The sequence below is a fragment of the Erithacus rubecula genome (assembly GCF_903797595.1).
Source record: "Erithacus rubecula genome assembly, chromosome: 4".
NCBI classification, from domain to species: domain Eukaryota; kingdom Metazoa; phylum Chordata; class Aves; order Passeriformes; family Muscicapidae; genus Erithacus; species Erithacus rubecula.
In genome coordinates this window covers 9,142,949-9,163,229 of record NC_136686.1, presented here as the reverse complement: position 1 = coordinate 9,163,229, position 20,281 = coordinate 9,142,949, and the positions used below count along the sequence as shown (strand labels likewise).

Genomic DNA, 20,281 nt, shown 5'->3' with positions numbered 1-20,281 from the left:
AGAAACTATCACAGAGCTTTTTCTCTGCAGTAAATTATGACCAAATAACAAAATGTTTCAAACTCTCAAAAGGCTGTAACTAAATACAGCCAGCATTCCCCTACTTTCTGAATTACTGCAAGAAAGCCAAGTTCTCTGTGGTGGCTCAGCAGATCAAGGGCACTTACTCATAAGTGAACAGGCATGATCACTGCACTGTGGCTGTGTTGTGTCAGGAGAGTGCTGTCCACAGGTTGGGGTGGGGAATGCTCCAAACCAAGCCAAGCAGTTCCTGTGCCTGAAATGCCTTCCTTGAGAGCATAGAGCCCTTCCAGAGGACAGGCTGGTTGTTTTTTGGGTGTCTTGAAGGTCTGTGTTTACAAAGGACCACGAAACAAACTCGGTGAGAGGAGCTCTACTGTTGGATGAGCTCCCCGTGCCAAGTGCACGGAGCCTGGAAAGGTCTGTGATGGAGGTCCAGCACAGGGGAGCTGCTGGGAAGAGCTGTCATCATTTGATGTCTCCTAACCACTTTTAAGTCCTGTAGTAAACACGGTGTCTGCTGTAAAACCAGAGCAGCAGTGCTGTGCCAAACCTGTGTTCCCCTCGGAGGTCTTGGGTAGGAACAAAGTTTCTGACTGTGCTGGTTGGATCTGGGAGGCAGGACTGTGCTCAGGGCACTCCTGAGGGAGGCCACCATCTCCTGGTGTGACACTCTGGCCTCATTTCTTTGTAATTCTGACTTGTATTTGACCTTTCCAGATGAAACCTTGTACACTGCTGTCCTGGTTTGAAGGACGGGTATCTGCCAATAAAGGCAGAAGCTTCTCTTTGAAATGGAGAATGTAAACTCCCTCCCTCCAAATTATTATAAATTTGAAATTAAGGGGCTCTCAGGCAAAGATATGGGAATTAGGAATAACAGTTCTTTACTAGGAAGGTTAAAATAGAAATACAGTATTACAAAGAACAATCCCAACCCTGACAGAGTCAGAATACAACCTGACACCCTGTCAGTCAGTCAGGGTGTTGGTTGCAGTCCCATTAAATGGTGGCTGCATCCTCCTGCAGTGGCAGATGTGGTTCAGTTGGAGCAGTGCTCCTGGAGAAGGTGCAGTTTCCTCTGAAGGTCCAGGGATAATGTGGAAAGGTCCAGCTTCTCCTCTGGAATCCAGTGGAAAGAAGGTACCCTGCTGTCCAAAATCTCAGTTTTTATCTATGTAGGAAAGATTTGGCTCCTCCCCCTGGCTGGAGCATCTCCCAGTGGGATGATGCAATTTTATCAGTCACACAGTGGGACTTAATGGCCCATGAACAGCAGATGATATCTTCTTGGAGGGAGGATGTGTTGTGGAAAAGATAAGTATGATTGACCCACCTGGTTTTAAAGATGGCCCATTAGCAGATAATATGTGCCACGGAGATGAGAATCACTATCCCACCCAGATGGTGACAAAATACACATTGCTGGCCACATCCTGGATTGCAACCCATGACAAAGAGTTTCGGAGGATTTGAGCCAAAGTAGTGGTACCATGTTTAAATGTGAACCAAGAAAAACTAATTTTGTTGTCCATATTAAAAATCTTTTGGAATTTCTTCTGAGAAACCCTAGCACCTCTGTGGCTCACAGAGGAAAAAATGGAAATTTGGGAGGGCATCCTCTGCATTGTGAATGCTCTTTTATCACCTTGAGGAACATCTGGGCATGTTGTAGCCCTCTGAAAAATCACACTAATGTAATGGAATCTTCTTTATCAGCAAAAGCCTTTGTTATGGTCCAGTGCATGAGGGGATTTTCTGTGCACATCCCACCACCCTCCAGGAGTGCAGACCCTGCTATCTGAGCAGGCTGATGCTCAGAGACAATGAAGGCAAAGGATGATTTCCCCCACAGCTCCTGCTTAGCCAGGAGCTTGGGAAAAGGCACTGGGATAGGGTGGTGTAAAGCAAAGTGAGAAGGAAGCTTCCCCACTCTGTTCTGGCTGCTCCTCCTGCTGGGAGCAGGGCAGAGAGCAGGAGGAAGCTGGATGGGATGCTGAGGGGAGAGCACAACCCCCGAGTGGAAAATCTGGGATGAAGGACTTGGAGAAACACAAGATTGATGGCTGTGAGGCAGGATGGAGAGAAAGGACTTGATGAGACAAGAGACTGGTGAGGGGAAGTGCTGAGGGTGAGGTGAGGTCTGGGATTAGCTAGGAATAGAGAGAGCAAGAGAAACAGAGCTGAAAGGACATGAATACAAGAGTGCAGCCTTCCTAGAGGTCATGCAGTAAAACAGAAAATATTGAAGTTCGAACATCATTTCTTTTCTACTCCAGCACTTGGTGTCATGGACATCAGAAAATACCAGGATAAATCCTGATTTTTAAGTCCTTTGAGACTGGTTAAGCCATTAGGGTTGAACTGTCTGAACAACTGAAATCTCTGGGAGATTTTACCCCCCACCCCAAATAAGCCAAAGCTGTTCCTGTTTGTCTCAAAAATGGGGATCTTCAGGATTTATTTTCCTGAAAAGCTGAGAGCTCAAAAAAACCTTGCATTCTGCTTTGTGGAGTCTGCAGCACTGACTTACAAACAGGGTTTGTGAAGCACAGGATCCACAGACAGGTTTTGTAAGGCCTGTGCAAAGTCTTTCAGAAAAACAGGAATTTTGCTTAAACTCTCTACAACTTCAGATTTTACCTACAGGAAACTAGGAAAAAAAATACAAACCTTTAATGGACAGTAGAAGGATACAAGGGAGACCAGAGACACTTCAAAGTCAGTTTTCCTCTTATGTGAAGGCCAGTTCTGTGGAGCCAAGGTTAAGCACTTGGGTTTTTGGTTTGATTTATGCTCTTTGGGAGCCTGGCTGCCAAGACTCATCCTTTCTGATGAAGATAAATTGCCTCTGCCCACCAGAGCCTTCAGTTTTAGTTCCAGCTGGGATATGCTGGTAATCCTGAGATACAAAATTGTCTTCTGAATATATTGCAGTTAACTTCAGTTGTATAAATCCAAGCATTAGCTGGATACTATAAATAGGCAGGATGTGCAAGGAGGCCAAGTCAAAAATGTGCAGAAATTCTGCCTTTTTTCCTTAGTGCTATGCTTCATCATGTATAATATTTTTCATCTGAAAAGGAAACAGCATGCACGTGCTCTGTGGCTGTTGTAATTAACTGGACATAATGAAGCATTGAATTTCACACTTCAGAGAAAGAGATTGGGAAGGATGGGCAATTTTTTCTCAAGTGTTCCTGCTTTTAGTATTTTTTTGGAAGTAGTTTTCTGCAAGATGGGGTAGAGAGCAGAAATACATCTGGTTTATATTACATGATGGCTGTATTTTGGCAATGGAAAAAGATGGCACTAAAAAAAAAGAAAAGAAGAATAAAAAAGAAAAGTTTGGCAACTACAGAACAGAGCAACAATTTCAAGAACTATCCTAAAATTCCCAGGATTTGTAATTTATTTTTCCATGCTTGCATTTTTCTGATGTTGCTGGTGTTAAAGGAGTGGGGTAGAGGAAATTCAGTTGGACTTTGCAAAGTTCAGATATCTCTGTAAAGCAATTCCCTTTGTTTAGGGTTGCCCCACAGGAGCTGCTGTGATTTGCAAGGGATAAGAAGCAAGAAAAAGTGATCCACCATAGTTTGTTTTTTTCTGGTGTTTTCTTTGATCAGTGGACATGAAGTCTTGAAGGAGCTCTCTCTCTCTCTTAGCAGGTCTCATCTATGGACATGAGGCAGAATCAGGATTAATTCAGATGGTTTTGGGCACAGAGCAGTGTGAGGCATCTTTGTGGTGAGAGAGAGAATTTCTTGCAGCAGTGCAAGAAGAGCACCCCGTGATGTGTCCCCTGGTGCAGCTTTTTCTTCCCTTTGTCTATTCACCCAGGAAAAAGTACAAAGAACTGAGGCTCTACCTGTGTTGTGGTGTTGGGGCAGAGGTGTGGGGAGCCCAGGACACTGCCCAGAGTCTGGTCTGAGCTGGGCTGAGGTGACCTGGAGCAACTCCCAGGAGCTGAGCAAGTGATGCCTCCCCTGGGGCTGCTTCTCACACTCCCCAGTTTGGAGTGCAGGGGCTCCTGGGGCCTCTGGAGGTTGAGAATCTGCTTTGGGACCTTTTTATACCTCCAGGTTGTTCAACTGAGCTAATTTGAAATAGAACACTGGAACAAAAATACGTTCAGAGTGATTTTTAAGTAAAAAGCTAATGTGAAAATGTGAGAGTTTAGACCAATGTAAGCACATTACATGTAAAAACTATTTTCAAATGTAGTAAATAAAAAAAAAGTTGTTCCTGCTCTTGAAATTCCTAAAGAACACATTTTCCTACTGAGTAATGATTTAATTAGATTATATTTTATTAGACATTCTTTACAAATTTTAAAATACTGCTATTATACATGCACAAAGGGAAACCAGTTTGAACAATTGTATGTAGGCATTCATTGAAATCAACCACAAAACAGGAACATTTTATGTCAGTTATCAATGTACTCAATATGTATATCTAAAGTGCGTTACAAAAAATATAGAAAGTCAGCAGCACCAAGATACGTTCACAAAATAAATACACCAGTCAACAAAATAAATTATGGTAAATGTGACAATAATTGTCTTAGCCTTAGCAAAAAAAAAAAAAAAAAAAAAAAAAAAAAAAGAAAAAAAGAAAAAAAAAGGAAAATTCACAATAACCAAATGTGCAGTTTCAGAGAGCATTAGGGGAAAAAGGTTTTATTCTGAGCATTTACAATATTTACAGGTAATAAATATTTTAATACTTCCCATATGTTCACTATTACAGAATACTGCAATATGTCTTCCAAATATCTCTTGCTGAAAATGTCAGCGCCTCCTGCAAAGAAAAGAAAGGACAGCAAAAAGGAGAAAAGTCAATTAATTTTTGCTTCAAATGTGTGGACATAGAATCAATAGCAAAAATGCCACAGTCTATAACAGGTGTGCCTTGCTGGTAACCATTTGCAATAACAGGTCCTGTTTGACCATGTCACAGTTTTAGATATTTATTCAAGATCTCTGTTATGTTTTTCTCAATGTAACTCCTCTAGAAGTGTGATGACCTGCAGTTTGTCACACACTGAGGCACTGTACCCTCAGAGGAATGAAAAGGGGCTTTGTTTTTATTTAGACCCTTATGCAAGAAGATTCCTGAATGCTACAGGCAGAAGGATTGGATCACCCCATGATAAAAATGACAAGTGCTGGAAAAGAAAAACATAATGCAGTTGGAGAAAAGGGAAAACAGTTTTGAAGATTTGGAAAAGAAAGTCCTTGTTAATGCTGTGGCAATGCTGTGTTAGCTGCTGGGGTGTGATGCCATGTTCTGGATAAAACACTGTCATGGGGCTTATTTGGTCTCTCTTTTCCCACTCATAGTCACCCCCTTGGCAAAGGGCTGTGGTGTGTGTGAGCAAAGGCTGCTCAGGGCTTGGAGAGAGCAAACTCTTGAGGCATCTCCTCAAGTGCTTAGCTGAGTGAAACTTTTCCTCTGGGAGCCAGAGAGCCTGAAAAAAGCAACCATCCCCTCCTGTTATCCTGCAGCTCCTGTTGCATTCAGCCCATCTGAAGCAATCAGCTGCACCCAGTCCTGAGATCTGGGAGTTTTCTAAGGGATGCTGCAGTCTGGTGTGAGTTCTCTCCCCATGAGGACAAAGCAGAGCCTGCTCCCACCCTCTCAGGGTATTCCTTGTGCTGCAACATGAAGTTGTTCAGAGGTGCTTTAGGAAATGCTGAAGGGTTGGGATTATTTCCCCTTCTGTCCCTGTTAACAGAACATTTCTTTTAGTGGTTTTCTGAGAAACACCTGAGGGTGGAATGTGGAGCTATAGGATGGAATGGGATTTTCTCTGCTGCAGGACTGATCACCAGAGCTGGGGGTAACATCCCGTGGGGCAAAAGTGTGTGGGTGTGAGGCACAACAAAACTCAGATGCTGGAGAGTTTAAAAGGGTTTTCTTAACATGCACATTGAAAAGGAGGCTACATCTATCATTAGGGAGTTTACTCATTCAAATTTTTTTTAGGAAATTAAGTAAGAGCACCTTAATTGAATTGAAAAGGGAATATAGCTGGAATGTTCACGAGAAATAACTTTAAAAGTGCCTGGAATAGAAACGGTAGCATGAAGCTCCTTAATAATTAACTAGCAACAATATAAGGGTTCATTCAGAGACATTTCAGGACATATTCCAACAGGTATACCAATGGCACATAATTCATACAGCGTGGCTGTGCATGTGTGTGTGTCTGCACTACTCAGGCCTATTTCTAAGAGGGTGACATTTTTAATTTAGCCTGGATTCTAGGCTTGGTTCTAAAGTTTAAGCTAAGCCACATCTTGACAGTGGGCTCTGTACTAATGATAATTTCTAAGCTGTGATTTGGACCTAGGTTTTCCAAGATTGGCTCCTTCCATGAGATACTCCTGGTAGTGAGTCAAAAGATCCAGAGATTATATTATTGTTGTCCAGTTTTTTATTGACCTAAACCCAAAATTTTGTTTGCAAGATTGATAAAAGAGAATTGGCATGAATATTTTAATCCGGGGTGTTCAGCAGAAAATAAGCACAGAGATACAATGAAAATCATGCTTAAAATTTACATCTTTTGCCAGCCTATGAGATAACTAAAAACTCATGTACTAAAAGTTTGTTAGGGCTAAACCAACACGTTCTCTGTACTTGTGAAGGAGAAATTCCCTTTTCCTCTTAAAACTGATTTTCCATGTCTAATAATCTCCAATTAATTATCTAAGATACAGGGTTTCTTTAGGAATCTGTGAGAAATGCTGCTTTGGATGTTGGACTCCACATCAGTAAAGCTGAGTCTTCAGCCATCCAGACACATTTCCAACAGAAAGGCTGAACTGGAAAAATCAATGGGGTTGTACCTGTAGCTCTTTTATATATCCCATTAGATGGCTACCAAAGACAGCACAGCAGGAAAAAGAAGTAACTCTTGAAATTCCCTAGGATGTTGTTTTTCCCCTACATTCTGGATTTCTTTGTGCTCAAGACAGGTGTTATCTACTGGCCAACACAGTCCCTTGACATCTGTTGAAACCCTAGGCAGCTCCTAAGCAGAATCCTGAAGTTTGCCTTTTCTAAGGTGCTGAGACAAACCAGTGTCTCTTATTTCCCTCCTACCTGCTACAGCCATGCCCACTGGTTTATCGTCTGGGATGCACTGGTTTATGGTCTGAGACACCCTGGTTTATGGTCTGGGACACCCTGCTCTATGGTCTGAGTGCCCAGCCCCAGGTGTTGGTACCTCCTGTAGATGCCAGCACGAGCTGAGGTGATGGAACACATTGCAAACTGTGGCCTGTAAAGCTTAGCCCCAGACTGGATTTTAGTAAATCCCACAGCTGGTGTCTCTTTCTAAGGGATTTATTGTGGCACTTCTCTTGTGTCTCTGTTATGCCAAGGTGAGGGGAGGAGGAGAGAAAAAGATGGGGTTTTGCTGATGAAATGCAACATTCAAGGAGAGCTGAAGAGTGAAATCCTTGGCTTTGTCTGCAAGTGTGCAAATTTCCACTCAGGCTGAGATGACTGCAAGGGGGTGAATCACTTGGGACACCTGCCCTAAAACCCTTCACTGTCATGCATGAGGGAAGCAGGTTCCTCTCCAAGAGTGATGCTAAACATTTTTAAGCAGCAATGTAATTGTCTTACAAGCTGGCAAAAGGATGGAGGTGAATTAAAAAGTCCTAATGGCAGGGAAAATGTTATTATCTGCATTGTTTGCAGATATCACTGAGAGAGAATTTTTCTGTGTTCTCCCCTAAGGTTAAACAGTAAAATATAAAACTGTAAAGCAAGGGTAGGGAAGTTGCCAAAAAGGGGAGGTGTTGAGAGGAAGGAAAGAAAACTTCGCCATTTTATAGATGCAAAGCCTTAAATAAAAGTCAAAGCTTTCAATCTGATGAGGCCCAAGTGTGGGACCAAGATACAATGTGAGATACACTATGGTTAAAGCAGGAAAGGAAATTTTAGTGGCTGTGAGGTGCTTCCTTTTTGCAGAAATACCTTCACTTACTACTCAGCTTCAATAAACAGATTTTGGAAAGAAGTTGTTTATATGTATTGTGTCTCCTGGGACAGAAAGGTCCCCAGTGCAAAGTGGAAGGGGCACTTACCTGCAGACAGCACCTAGAGACTGTGCTTGAAAAGCCACTGCCCAGCCATGAGTGCAAAGATCTGCTTTTACTCCCAGTCTGAGCGAGGCCTTTGCCTCTCCCACCAAGGGATAACAACTTCAGCAAACACATGGCACGCTCCCCAGGAGAATACAGCAGAATTACCTTGCAGTGTGATTATGTGTAGTAACAGAGATGTCCAAGAGTGGGCTCTCGGTCACGGCGTCTTCGTACGTGCCAGAATTTAGCCAAGCTGAGCGGGTTCTCCTCTTTTTCTTCTCTTGCTCCTTACGTTTTCCAGGCTTCGCTTTCTTTTTCTTCCCTGAGGCCTTCAGGGGCTGCTCCTTGTAGGTCTGTGATTTGTTTGTCTCCTGAGTCAGGTATCTGCCCTCATCTTCACTGCCAAAGCGGACGGGGTAGTTCTTGGTGTTGGTGGCAGGTTTGGGGTTGGGTGACACCTCTGATGTCGCACGGATCTCTGCAGTGTTGACACCTTCGATTAAATTTTGAAGGAATATTCTTCTTCGTAAGTCTTGGATTGACTTGCCCTTGTCATGCAATAGCTGGTGCTCTGATACAGCCCGTTTGCTAAAGGAGGAGAAGAGAGGAGAGGAAAAAAAGTTTAGGATTTGGTTATTTCCCAGTGCTTGGCAGAGCTCCTCTCTTCTCTGGCTGTGGTGACCACAGTGATCATGTACCAGGCTTGGAGACATCCAGTGAGGTCAGACTGCTGGAGCAAGCCCTGCTTCTTCCTCAGAGCAGCTGAGAAGGAAAAGACCTAAGCGGGTAATAATTCTCAGCTGACTGGTCACACACCACTGGACCTGGAGCTGGATTAGTCACTGCTCTGTTCTAGGAAAGCATCATGACTTTTAATACACCACACTAGAGTCAGTGAAAACAGGAGGGCAGTTACCAGAGAGAGGAAAACTAAAGGCTCAGATAATGCAGCAGGAGAGGGAAAAACCCAGCGCTTGCACTGGAGCCGGAAGCTGTGTTTATACAGCATCATTCTAGTGATTTCCTTCTGCTCAGTCATGGACTTCAAAAACATAAACAAGCACACAAAAGTGCATTTTACTCCTACATACAAGTGCAATTGCAGGAGTGTAAGGGAAAAATATTTGAATTTGGGTGCCTAAAACACAGGCACTTCAGTCCATAATGAGGTATCCAAGGAGGCAGCCTGAGAATCAGCAGAGATGAGCCTCAGCCCCTCCTGTGGATTTACTGCTTGGTCACTTGTGTCTAATTAAGGTTATAGATCCTTCCTATTATTGCTTTAAGTGTGAATTTTTGGAGCCAAATTTCTTGTCTGCTGTGCTGTTCAAATTTTGTGCTAGCCCTCTTCTCTGGATCCTCTTCAAGCACATCTGATTTGTTAGAGTGGTTTTTCTAGAGTTCATCCTGACCTTTTGTTACACTGAGCTCATCTTGTTTTCGAGGAACTGTGAGATGAGTAGCTATCTGTATTCTAGAGATATTGTACTGGCAAGGAATGTATTAAACATCTGAGGAAAGAATATACAAATGGCACCTGGTTAATAAATAACCAGGGAAAATGTGGGAAAATAAATGCCTTTTTCTTGAAGTGGAATATATCACAGCTGCACTGTGAACCACAGACAGAGCACAAGCTGGGATTTTAGCTAGGTTCCCGTGAATGCAAGAATACAGTTTATCCTTCCAATTGCTCTACTCCAGCATGCAGACTTTGGCTATGGGATCTCTCCCCTTGCATCAGGGTATGGCATGTGACTAGATTCTCACTGGCCAAAAAATTCTATTCACTGCCTTGCCTGCCTTATAATCATTTGATCAATCAGCTGGGTAAGAAGTGGTTTCTGCATGTGGGTGAACTGGAAGAGGACATATCACTGTAATGAATATTCTTCCTTCCATCCTATCCCACTTTTTCCTGCTGTGTTACCAGATTTGAAAATGCAAAATATTTGGGGGTGTTCTGCAGGTTCTCTTTCTCAGTCCCCACAGCCAAACTCTTTAGGTTTATGACTTGATCAACAATAGAGCTATTGGAAGTTGGAAATTTCAAGTAACTCTGGCTTAAGAGCAACCCCTTCAATTTCTCTCTTTTTAAGGCTGCATTTTTGAGTATTCAGAACAAGTGATGGATTTAAGTGATAATATGTCTCTATTTCTCAGTGTGAAATTCAAAGAGCAGCTTTCCCCCATTCCACAAAGAGACTGGAAGATGACTGCCAAAATCTTGTTCAAAATCAGCTCTGCACATACTGAGGGTTTTGAGTACACATGTAATCAAATACTGTCTGTATTTTAGGTGTCCCAAAATCAGTTTTGGATGACTTCGGCCTTTAGGGTAAAGATTTTATGCCCCTCTACTAAATGTCCCTTAGCAAAAATGCAGTGTGATAATGCTAAGTTGATCCCATATTGTGCCTTTCTGTTCACTGCAGCTGTGACCATTAACACAACCTCATGACTTCCCTCAGAATTTTTTTTGAAAAAGAGCCATCTCCAACACCCTTCTAATTAGGGTCAGTCTGATTGGCAAGTAGGCCAATAAAACCAGCACCCTGGGCTCCTCTCTGCTGCCTGTCAGGCTGTCCAGTGTGACTCAGGTTACATTCTGAGCTCCAGCAGTCTGTTTTCTCAGAAATTTGCATGGGAAATGCAGTTCTGCTTTCACTCTTCTAGTTCATAGAAAGTGTATGAAATCTCTGTGCTTTAGGGAATCTAAACCAGTGTCTCATGTGATGAGCAAAGCTTTCCTACTGCCTCTTGTGAACTACCAAGGATAATTCCCTCTATCACAGACAACCCAAAACTGCCTTAATCCTCTAATGTGTATTTGGTCAACTTCCCCACTGTGACAAAATCTTGACTCTCCAAAGCCTATTATTAAAGTCCTCTTGATTGAAAAGCTATTCCATTTTACAGAACTGAAACCTAAACATTTGGTTCCAGTACACACAAGGCAGTCAGAGAGCATTACAAGATCTACATCTTGAGTTAGTATGCATTTCCAAAATAATGCAGGGATTGACGTGTGAGGGCTTGGTGTGCCAAAGAGGGTGGGTTTCTCTTTAAATGTCTGTATGATATTTAGCATCAAGTCTGGCCCCAAATAGCATTCTGCTATTCCAGATGATTGTATAACATTATGTAGTGTTACATTTCACATGACTTTTATTACTCAGCCAAACTTAAGGAATACATTTTGCCTACCAGCTTCCTTTGTATGCTCTAGATCAAAAAATCTCCTTGAAACAAAGATGTGGTAGATACATATCTCTTTGACCTTCTGCCTCCTTCTGCTTCAGTTATTCAAACAACTCCTATGTTTGTAAATCATGAAGAAGGACTTGCCCAAGAAGACTGATGTAAGAAGTGCTTCATAACGGAGATATCAACAATATCTCACCCACACACTGAGAGTAGGAAGGCAGTGGGGACAGGAATGATTGCATTCCCATATTGGCCACAACATGGAAAAAAATATTAGGCTGTTAGGGTTAAGATGACCCACTAGAGGTCCCTTCCATCCTTCTATAAAACACACCTCTCATCCAAGTAAAAGGGTTCTGTACCCAAACCAAGGGCAGTAAATGCTAAACTTACATGTGGCAGGCACTTTTGAGAGAAGGATGTTGATGGTTTGTACTTGACCAGGGCATCCAAACTAATTACTGGATCCAAGTACATCGTGTGCATATGAGACTGAGTGTCTCATCATGGGGAGAGCACCAGAAATCCATGGCTTGAGACTATCCTGACTTCACATACTTCCAGATAAGCTGCTTTTTCCAGGCACATTCCTCCTTCTTTTTTTCCCCCTTAAGATATCTAGCATTTCTAAAAGACAACATTCTTCAAGCTACCACATTCTATCTCAGAGACTTGCTCTTATTTAGCTGTTATTATCCTTGACTGCTCGAGTTGGGTCTGATCCTAAATTCAGCAAAATAACTGAGAACGATTCAGTCAGATCTCTGGATTTTGCAAGACTGAGTGCCCTTGCCACTGACTCCAAAGGGAGGGAAATCTGCTCAACCTATCTTGGTTTAAGAAAAATATTTTGAGCAGATCTAGGGACATGAGGCTGTGATGTCTGGACATGATGATAAAAATATGAAATTTCATTTTGAAGCATTACTGGGTTTCTCAGAAGTTCTTCAGCAGCTAAAGCACTCCTATAACAAATAACATGTCTGGAAACCTTTTCTTGGGACAATTTGCTATTGCTTTCCATGGGAGATTTGCTTCAGCAAAGTCTGTAGAACCAGGCCTATGTAATTTGGAATATTTTTGCATGTCTATAATAATGTGCTTCAGTATTTTCATCCATTACTGGTTTAAGCTTTTGACTGAGGAAAAAAAAAATCTTGAAGCCTAAGTGAGTTATTAACCATTAACTCTAGGAATGGTTTGTGGTGATAGTAAAACAGGACACGTTTGAGTGTGGTGTCTGTGTTTGTGCTGTGCCCACAAACAAAACTACGTGAATGCCACTTACTGACAGCTGACTGGTTTCTTGTCTTGTGTGTGTTTTACATGCCAGAGCAAAGAGGGAGCTGAGAAACACGTTTTCACTGGTTAGCTTACACTTTTCTTCCCCCCTGCCAGGACAGAATGGGGATGTTGGGAAGACCTCTAATCCCAGCCTTTAAAAACAAGTGTTAGAACTATGCTAACTTCAAAAAGAGAAAGAGTATTTGTCTGCAAATCTAATTTTTTTTAACAACCAAATTTGGCTTAGATCCAGTTCAGAGTTTCCTAGCCAAGAAAATAATAGCATCTAACTGCACTTCAGTTATTTTCTTTTTTTACTTATTTTTGAAACTGAAGTTTTATTCCTCTATATAATATGGTCCCAAAAGAAAGAAACAGCCCAAGATCAGCTTACAGGAGTAAAAAACAGTTAATGGACTGAGAATAATGCCCTGTAACATTATCAGCAATAACATGTTCTACACAATTTGCTCTAGGAGATTTGTAATAGCTCTCTGCATGGTGCCAAAATTTGGGTGTGTCTGAAGTCACTTCACCTGGGGTGTATATATTTTTTTCTTTTGGGTGTTTGGGGTTATTATTATTATTGTTATTCTGTGTGTTGCTTAAATGGCAGAGGAAGTGCTATTAGGAGATCTTGTCCTTAGGTATGTAATAAAACATTTAAAAGGAAACCCTTCTGAAATTTGTTGCTGTGTCATGTTTCCCTGTAAGTTGTGATTGGATTTTCCAGCACTCTTTCTCCAGTTTGGCTTCCTTTGGAACTGAATAACAATACAGCCCTCCCCAGAGTGACTGAGGTGTTTCTTCCTTAGAAAATCTGATGCAAGTTCAGAGAAAGCCAGCGAGTTAGATGTGTGAGACATCTGCTCCTGCATCGGTGCAGAGGCTTCTCCTGCACTTTGTGTATGGCTATTAGTATAAACCAGCCTGATTATTTTGGAAGAAGCAAAAAGGTCATTTCCTGAACAGACTGTCTTAAGTTACACTATCATTTATCAAAAAATATGCCTCTGCCTCTAAGTAAGATACTGGACTCCCTTTGGATTTTTTTTTTCTCCGAAGTGGCAGAAATCCAAATAAATTGTTCAGTACTTCAGTGTCATGATGGCCCTCGCTTCTGCGTGCTTCCCCTACCCTTGTCAATATTGGATCCACGCCAGAGCCGAGGAAGTGTTTGTTAGTAACACTCAGCATTTGGATAAACTGGGATGCTCCCTCGAGGGTCCCGGGCAACCGCACAACAAGAAGAGAAGAGAAGCCACAAATCTTTGTAAGGTCAGAGAGCAGCAAGGCGCCCTTTCCCTGCCCCAAATGCCTCTCCCCGGCTCTCGGGCAGCGCCGGTGAGCACCTGGGGCAGGTAACCCGGAGTGCCCCGTGCAGAGCCCGGGCTCCCTCCCTGCCTCCCTCCCCAGCGCCCCGCCGCCGCAGCCAGGGAGAATAAAGGGAGAGGAAAACAGAAAAACTCACAGTCTGCGGCTGATCCCCTCTACTGATCTCCCGTAGGAGGGCACGGAGTAACTCAGCAGGAACACCGCGAAACTCCACTGCTGGAAGAGTTTAGCGAACATTGTATCCTCCGGGGTTCAAAACCTGCAAGGAAAGGGAGGTCAGTCCCGAGAGAAAGATGCGCCAGAGCCGTCCTCAAGGAGTCCCCGCTTCGGCTCTACCAGCGCTGAGGCTCTGAAGGAAAAACAAACTTTGTGAGCTCTCGGCGCACTCCTTCCAAACTTCGCTCTGTCTCTCTCCCTTCCTTGCTGTCTGCCTCTCCCTCCCTCCCTCTTTCCCTCCCTCCCTCCCTCTCTCTGTCTCTCGTTGCCCGCAGGCAAGATCTCTCTCGGTATTAGTTCAAAAAGCATCCAACTCTCATTTCAACAGGGTTAGAGCGGGGTCCAGTGAGTTCTCTGATCCCTGTTTAGTTCTAGTCCGCTAAGCCACTCTCTCAGGGCTTTATGTTACATCAGAAGCCCTCTTTGCAGATAAGGAAAGATTCCCAAAAGTCAGCTCAGCTGCTCACTTCTCTGTAAACATACGCGCGGACACACAGACACACACACAGGCTGGGGCGGAGGGGGAAATGCATCTCCACATCTGTCTCTCAGTATACCTCTGCAAAAAAAAAAAGGGTCAGGTTCTCGTCTCCAGCTGCCCGAAAGTTTTGGTCCCCAAGGGTGACAGGGAGAGAGACAAGCGGTGGCAAGGAGAGACAAGCGAAAGTCGCTGCCTCTCCGGAGAGCCCGAGAGGTCTGGGAGGAGCGGCAGCCCCGGGAGGCTCAGGGGCTGGGAAGCATGCTTGGCTCGGCAGGTTGGACTGGGCTGCAGCCTGCGATGTTCACACGCTCCGGAGCAGCCTCTGGGAGACCTGCGGGAGCACGGAGGCTTTTGCAAAGAGATGGCGCCCTAGGAACATGTGCGGAGGGAGCGAGAGCGCGGGCGGGATACCCCCGGCCAAAAGGCAGACTGGGAATCAGCGCTTCCCGGGCCCGCAATCCAAAAGGAGCGAAGAAAGGAAACACCCGGCAGCACACGCACTCCGCGGACCCCAAGGACTGCGGCCGAGCTCTCCGCATCCTCCGCAGCCGCGCTCCTCTCTCTCTCACCTTCAGCTCTCCCTTTCCGTGTCTAGCCCCGGGCCAGCGCCTCCCCTGCCGCGGGGATTCCTCCCATCCGTGGGAGCACTTTTCAACTCCAGCCCCAAAGCGCTGCCCGGGACTGCTGCCGCCTTTCCTTGCACGCACCTACCGTGGCTGGTCGCCGTTCCCCTATTAGCCGGAGGGTCGGCTACTAATGATGTTAATTGTACGCTAGTGAAGGGAGGGGGGGAGCTAAGGGGGAGGGCTGGGGGAAGGACTCGCGGTCTATGAACACAGGCGCTCCTGGCCAAAAAAGTAAACTAGTGGAAAGTTTTCTCCTCCTCTCCCCTTTTCGCCTTCCACTTCGCCCTCCTTCAGTCTGGCCAAGGCGCTGCAAACCGCAGGTCCAGGTTGCGCTCCCGTGCGAGGCGGGCAGCGCCGCGGGGCTGCGGGGACAGCGGCGGCCGGTCAGTCCTGGTCAGTCAGTCCTGGTCAGCCCCGAATCCCGCCGGACAATGACGGCCGGCAGCCCCGCAGCCCCCGACGGAGGCACCAAACTTTTCCATCCCGGGACAGCACCCGGATGAAACCCGAAGGTGCCGCAGCCCGCACGTCTCCGCTGCCGGACTGCTGCAAGGGGACACCGGGACCGAGCCCACCGGGGCAATCCCCCCGCAGGGAATAGCCTGCACGCCCATCTCCGCACACCTGGGCCCGCCGGCTCCTCTCGGCATCATCCCGGGAACGCTCGCCCCTCTCGGCCGATCCCCAGGGGCCGCGGCGGGGGCACGGGGGCCGCTGCTTGTGCCGCTGACAGCCTGATTTACAGGGAATGCTTTCCCAACGCCCTCACAAGCCGCAACAAAACACTGAGGCGTGCCGGCTGAGCGCTTTCTCATCCTGCCCCGGATTAAAGAAGGCTCTCTGGAGAAGGTTTAGGTGCAAAGTCAAGCGTTTTTCTACCTGCAGGTTATTTTAAGTTAAAAGACGTTCGCTGCCGCAATTTAAAAGCCCAGATTCCACACCACACAGGCAAATAACACCGACAGCATAAGAGCTGAAATAGAAATCATGCTGAAAACATTACATCGTTTATGCTGTAAATAAATTCCCTGAACACCTGGTAGGCTATAAATTAAAATATATAGGCAATAGGCGTCTTTGATTTACACTGCCCTTTCGACTAATTAAAAATAATTGTGAGATCCCCTGAAAATAACCCACACACACTCATAGGTGTATTGCTCATGTTAAAAGTAAAACGTCCATCAAATAGTTTCAGAATTTCCTCTCCCCCAGAAATTATTTTTTTAAAAAAAATACAACTAAAACCAACACATACCATCCCTTACAGACTCAGGAAAAATAAATAGCCTCTATAAACTCAGAATGCTGAAGTTTCTTCACAATTTATCACTTCACCTTTTCCTTGAGTTACAGCTGTCTGTGTCTCTCAGAGATCACCCTGGTCAACAGTGGTTGCTCTTCTCAGCAATCGCTTCCAAAACTATGTTCTATGCATAAAAAAAAGGGGAAAAAATAAAACTTAAAAAAAAAAAAAAAAAAAGAAGAAGAAGAAGAAAAAGAAGTTAAGTGACTAATAAAAATAATTTTAAAAAGGCAATAGTTTTCAAAAATCCAGCCTACAGAGCTTTGATTCTGCCTGTAAGAGATTAGGGCTAAATAAAGAGTGTTAAAAGCAGGTGCTTTTCTCCCTTGCTGCTCTTTTGATTATGAAGAACAGAAGCTTCCCCCAATATATATAGTCAGGGAGACCCTTCTCCATTGCTTTTATTGAAAAGATCAAACTTGTGACATCACTAACCACCTTCCTATGGCTGAGTTAGCCTCTTCTCTGCCTCAGTGGGCTTGGGAAAAAAAAAAAAAAAAAAAAAAAAAAAGAGAGAGGGAAGAGGAAAAAAAAAAAACACAACCCAACTATGGCTGTGCTAATACGGCAGGAACTGAGCAATGCCAAAGGATTTTAGGAGAATCACTATCACCTTGCTCCCCTCCCCCCCGAGGGCTTGTCAGCTGCAACCACCAGTGCAGCGCTGTCACCTGCCAGGTACACAAATGAGGGAACGCACGGACCTGTGAGCAAACTCCTAGTGCCAAGCCTCACCGTGAGCCTGAACCCACCTCCGTGGCAGGATGGGGAGAAAAGACCCCTCTTTTGGGGTTTAAACCTCCCCTTTCCCGGAGGATGCCGCGGGAGATGCTCTCCCGGGACGGAGCCGCCGCCACCTGCAGCATCTCCCCGCTCCGGCCCGGCCAGCTTCCGGTGTCCCCCGGCCTCGGAGGGGGATGAGGCTAAACTAGAGGAGCTTTAGGCGCGATTCCAACCCCCACACCTGCGCCGAACATCGCTCCGCTCCCGGAGCGCCCGCGGGCACGGCCGGCGCGGTGTCTGGGAGAGGGGAAAACCCCACACCTTTGTGAGGCTTCCACCTGCCAGGGCCTCGCTGGCCGCAGGGCTCCCGGCCAAGGCGAGCAGCTTGCGGCCGCCGGCTGCGGCTGCTTCTCCAGCCGGGATGCGCGGAGGGAACCGCTGGTTTTGTGCGACCTGGGAAAGGTTTCAGCCGCGGAGAGATGAGGCAAAACCCCGTGCTTGCCCCTCTGGCCAAGCCCTCTCTGCCGCCACAAGAAAAAACATCGTTTTAGGGTTTCTGACTTCACTTTCTCTCGTCTTCCCGCCTCAAAGACAATGAGATTTTGGAGGGATGCCGCTCTTGGCTTCTGCCTCCTTTTTCCATACGTACAAACTTCCTACGAGGAAGTTGACCTGAGAGTTTGGCTAGAAAGATAAGTTCTATTCCAGGTTTGGCACGTAATTCCCGAGCGGGGAATAGGTCAAGGGGCTGCGGGCTGGTGTGTCACCGGGCTCTCCCCTGAAGCAGCTCAGGAGAGAAAGAAAAACCAGCAAGGGGACAGGTTCAGCTCTCTTGGGAGGAGGTGCCCTCGCAGCCTCAGGGAGGCAGAGGGAAATTGTGACTAAACCCCCTCCCGGCGCTCGGAGACGGGATAAATCCTCAGCTCCGCGAACTTCCCATCCTTCACCTCTGTAGAGTTCCGCCTCTCTCTCCTCCCTCTTGTTTTATTCACAATAAAGCATTTTCGTCATTTCCCCTCCCGGATTTCTATAACCTCAGTTGCACTCGTCCAGGGCTTCGGTTCAGACGGGGAGTTTAACCTCCCCAATCTTCCCAGGGTGGGAAAAATGGTGTTCAGCAAAAAAACACAGGCGTGCTGACTGCTGGAGAGTCTGGCTGGAAGGGAAGGGAGCGGCACCACAGTCAGTGATTGCTGGACTAGTCCTGCGAGGACCAGAAATCCCCTGACTTGCTCAGCCCTCTCTGATCCAGCGAGGTTAAAAAGCCAGCGAGCGCAGCTCTCTGCAGACGAGGTGCGAAGCCCCAGAATGTTTTTCCAAGGCTCCCAGGGTGGGCTAGAGGACAAGGCTGCGCTGCAATTGGTAACAGACACGACTGCTCGCAGATTGAGGCAGACTTCCTAGCACACACTCATTTCTGTCCACGACCTAGCCCTGCTCTGCTCTGCAGTGCCCAGCTCTCGTGAAGTGTGCTTCCCTCTCCTCTGGCTCCCCGGTGGCCGTCGGGGATGAGAAACTCCTTCTCCCACGTCTGACATGGTGTCATCTTCTCATCGAGTGAAAGGACTGATAGGGAGAAGGAGAAACCTTCTTTTTCCCCTCCTCATCAGCAAGCCCCAGACGTCCCGCGGCGCTTCATGCGAGCACACTGATTTCCTTTATTAAACAGGGATGGAGCAGCTGAGCAGAGCCGCCCGTCGCTCCGGAGGGGCGGCCGGAGTTCCCCCAGCTCAGTTATTGACACACGGCGCCGCTTATTTAGACAATATGTATTTAATTTAACGCGCTCGAGAAGGGCGGGCGGGGCGGCGAGGGGGTGAAGCAAAAATACAGAAAGCAGCGTGGAACCGAGGAGAGCTTTGCCAAATCTTCTGTCTGGTTCCTAGAATCCAGCAGACAGAGAAAGGAGCAATTTTCAGCTTCGAGGGCGCGGGGGCGGTGATGGATCCCGGGGCCGCGCCGCCCCGCAGCACCCGGCGGTGCCGGCGGAGCGGGGCCGGGCTCCAGCCCAGGGCGCTGTCCATGGTGGTGCGGCCACGGCCCGGAGCTCCTGCGCTGCCTCTGCCTGGGTCTGCTCTTGACTTCTGCTTGAAATACAGCTCTACATAGATTGAACTCTTTTTTTATTTTCTTTTTTTTTCCCTTCTTTTTCTTTTCCTTTTACTGAATATCTATCAAATACCAACAGGAAGAAACGTGTCTGGTCTATTTAACTCACACAAAACTAATACCAAGCTGGGCTGGCTTGAGAACAAGAATTCAATTTAAAGAAGGAGGAGGGGGAAGATTTGCAATTTGTTTTTGTGCTATGCTGGAACAAAATCCATCCCTTTAGACACTTTTCTGAGACGAGACAGACTCACCTCCTGCCTTGGAATAGTTTAGTGTCTTAATGTACTCATATGGGATGTGGGACACCAGAGGTCAAGTTCTTCCCTTCTCTGATTCAGAGTCCTAATCCCTGGACTCCCAGTTTCTCTCAGTTCCCTCCCATCCCCGACCTAAAACCCTTTTCAATTACATTTGTGATGAATTGATATTTTCCAATGGGTGAAAAATGAATGCTTAGTAAAGGAAACATTCCCACCTAAGAGTTATTCTGAGCAGTTTATTCTGGGACTTTCCAGTTAAACAAGAAGTCCAGACAGACATCATATAGCAATGAAAGGCAATTGAAAGCTGAGAAAAGAAGGGGTGAGCTAGGAAAAAGGAGCAAGTCTCCTTCTCTGGTGGCACACAGGGCTGGTGTTGTTAAGACATACCTTCTTTAACTTTACCTTTATCTTTGCAGATTATTTGGGCAAAAAAAGGAGGACTCTGTCCCACCCCATAGCCACACAGGGCTAGTGGAGTTGGGGTGTGCTTTCCTTGGATATGGTTTTCCTTGATCATTTCTATTTCTTTAAATTACAGAACACAAGAGAAAGTTGTCATTCGGATCATCCAGTCTCATTTGAGTTCCCAGCTAACACAGGCT

At 45.8% G+C, this 20,281-nt stretch overlaps 1 protein-coding gene across 2 annotated transcripts; it reads right to left on the bottom strand.

Moving 5' to 3' along the window:
• Nucleotides 1–4,312: 4,312 nt before the first annotated feature.
• Nucleotides 4,313–16,731, bottom strand: PTHLH (parathyroid hormone like hormone). 2 transcript variants are annotated; one of them, XM_079303214.1, is made up of 4 exons: nt 16,614–16,731; nt 14,089–14,211; nt 8,292–8,714; nt 4,313–4,824 (listed from the first exon to the last, which is right to left on the bottom strand). In XM_079303214.1, exons 2-4 carry the CDS (start codon nt 14,187–14,189, stop codon nt 4,815–4,817), a joined length of 534 nt encoding a protein of 177 aa, XP_079159340.1. In that variant the 5' UTR covers nt 14,190–14,211; nt 16,614–16,731; the 3' UTR covers nt 4,313–4,814. The 2 variants fall into 2 exon arrangements, with proteins under 2 accessions (XP_079159340.1, XP_079159341.1); XM_079303215.1 differs by lacking the exon at nt 16,614–16,731 and adding an exon at nt 15,361–15,423.
• Between the last annotated feature and the right edge of the window lie 3,550 nt (nt 16,732–20,281).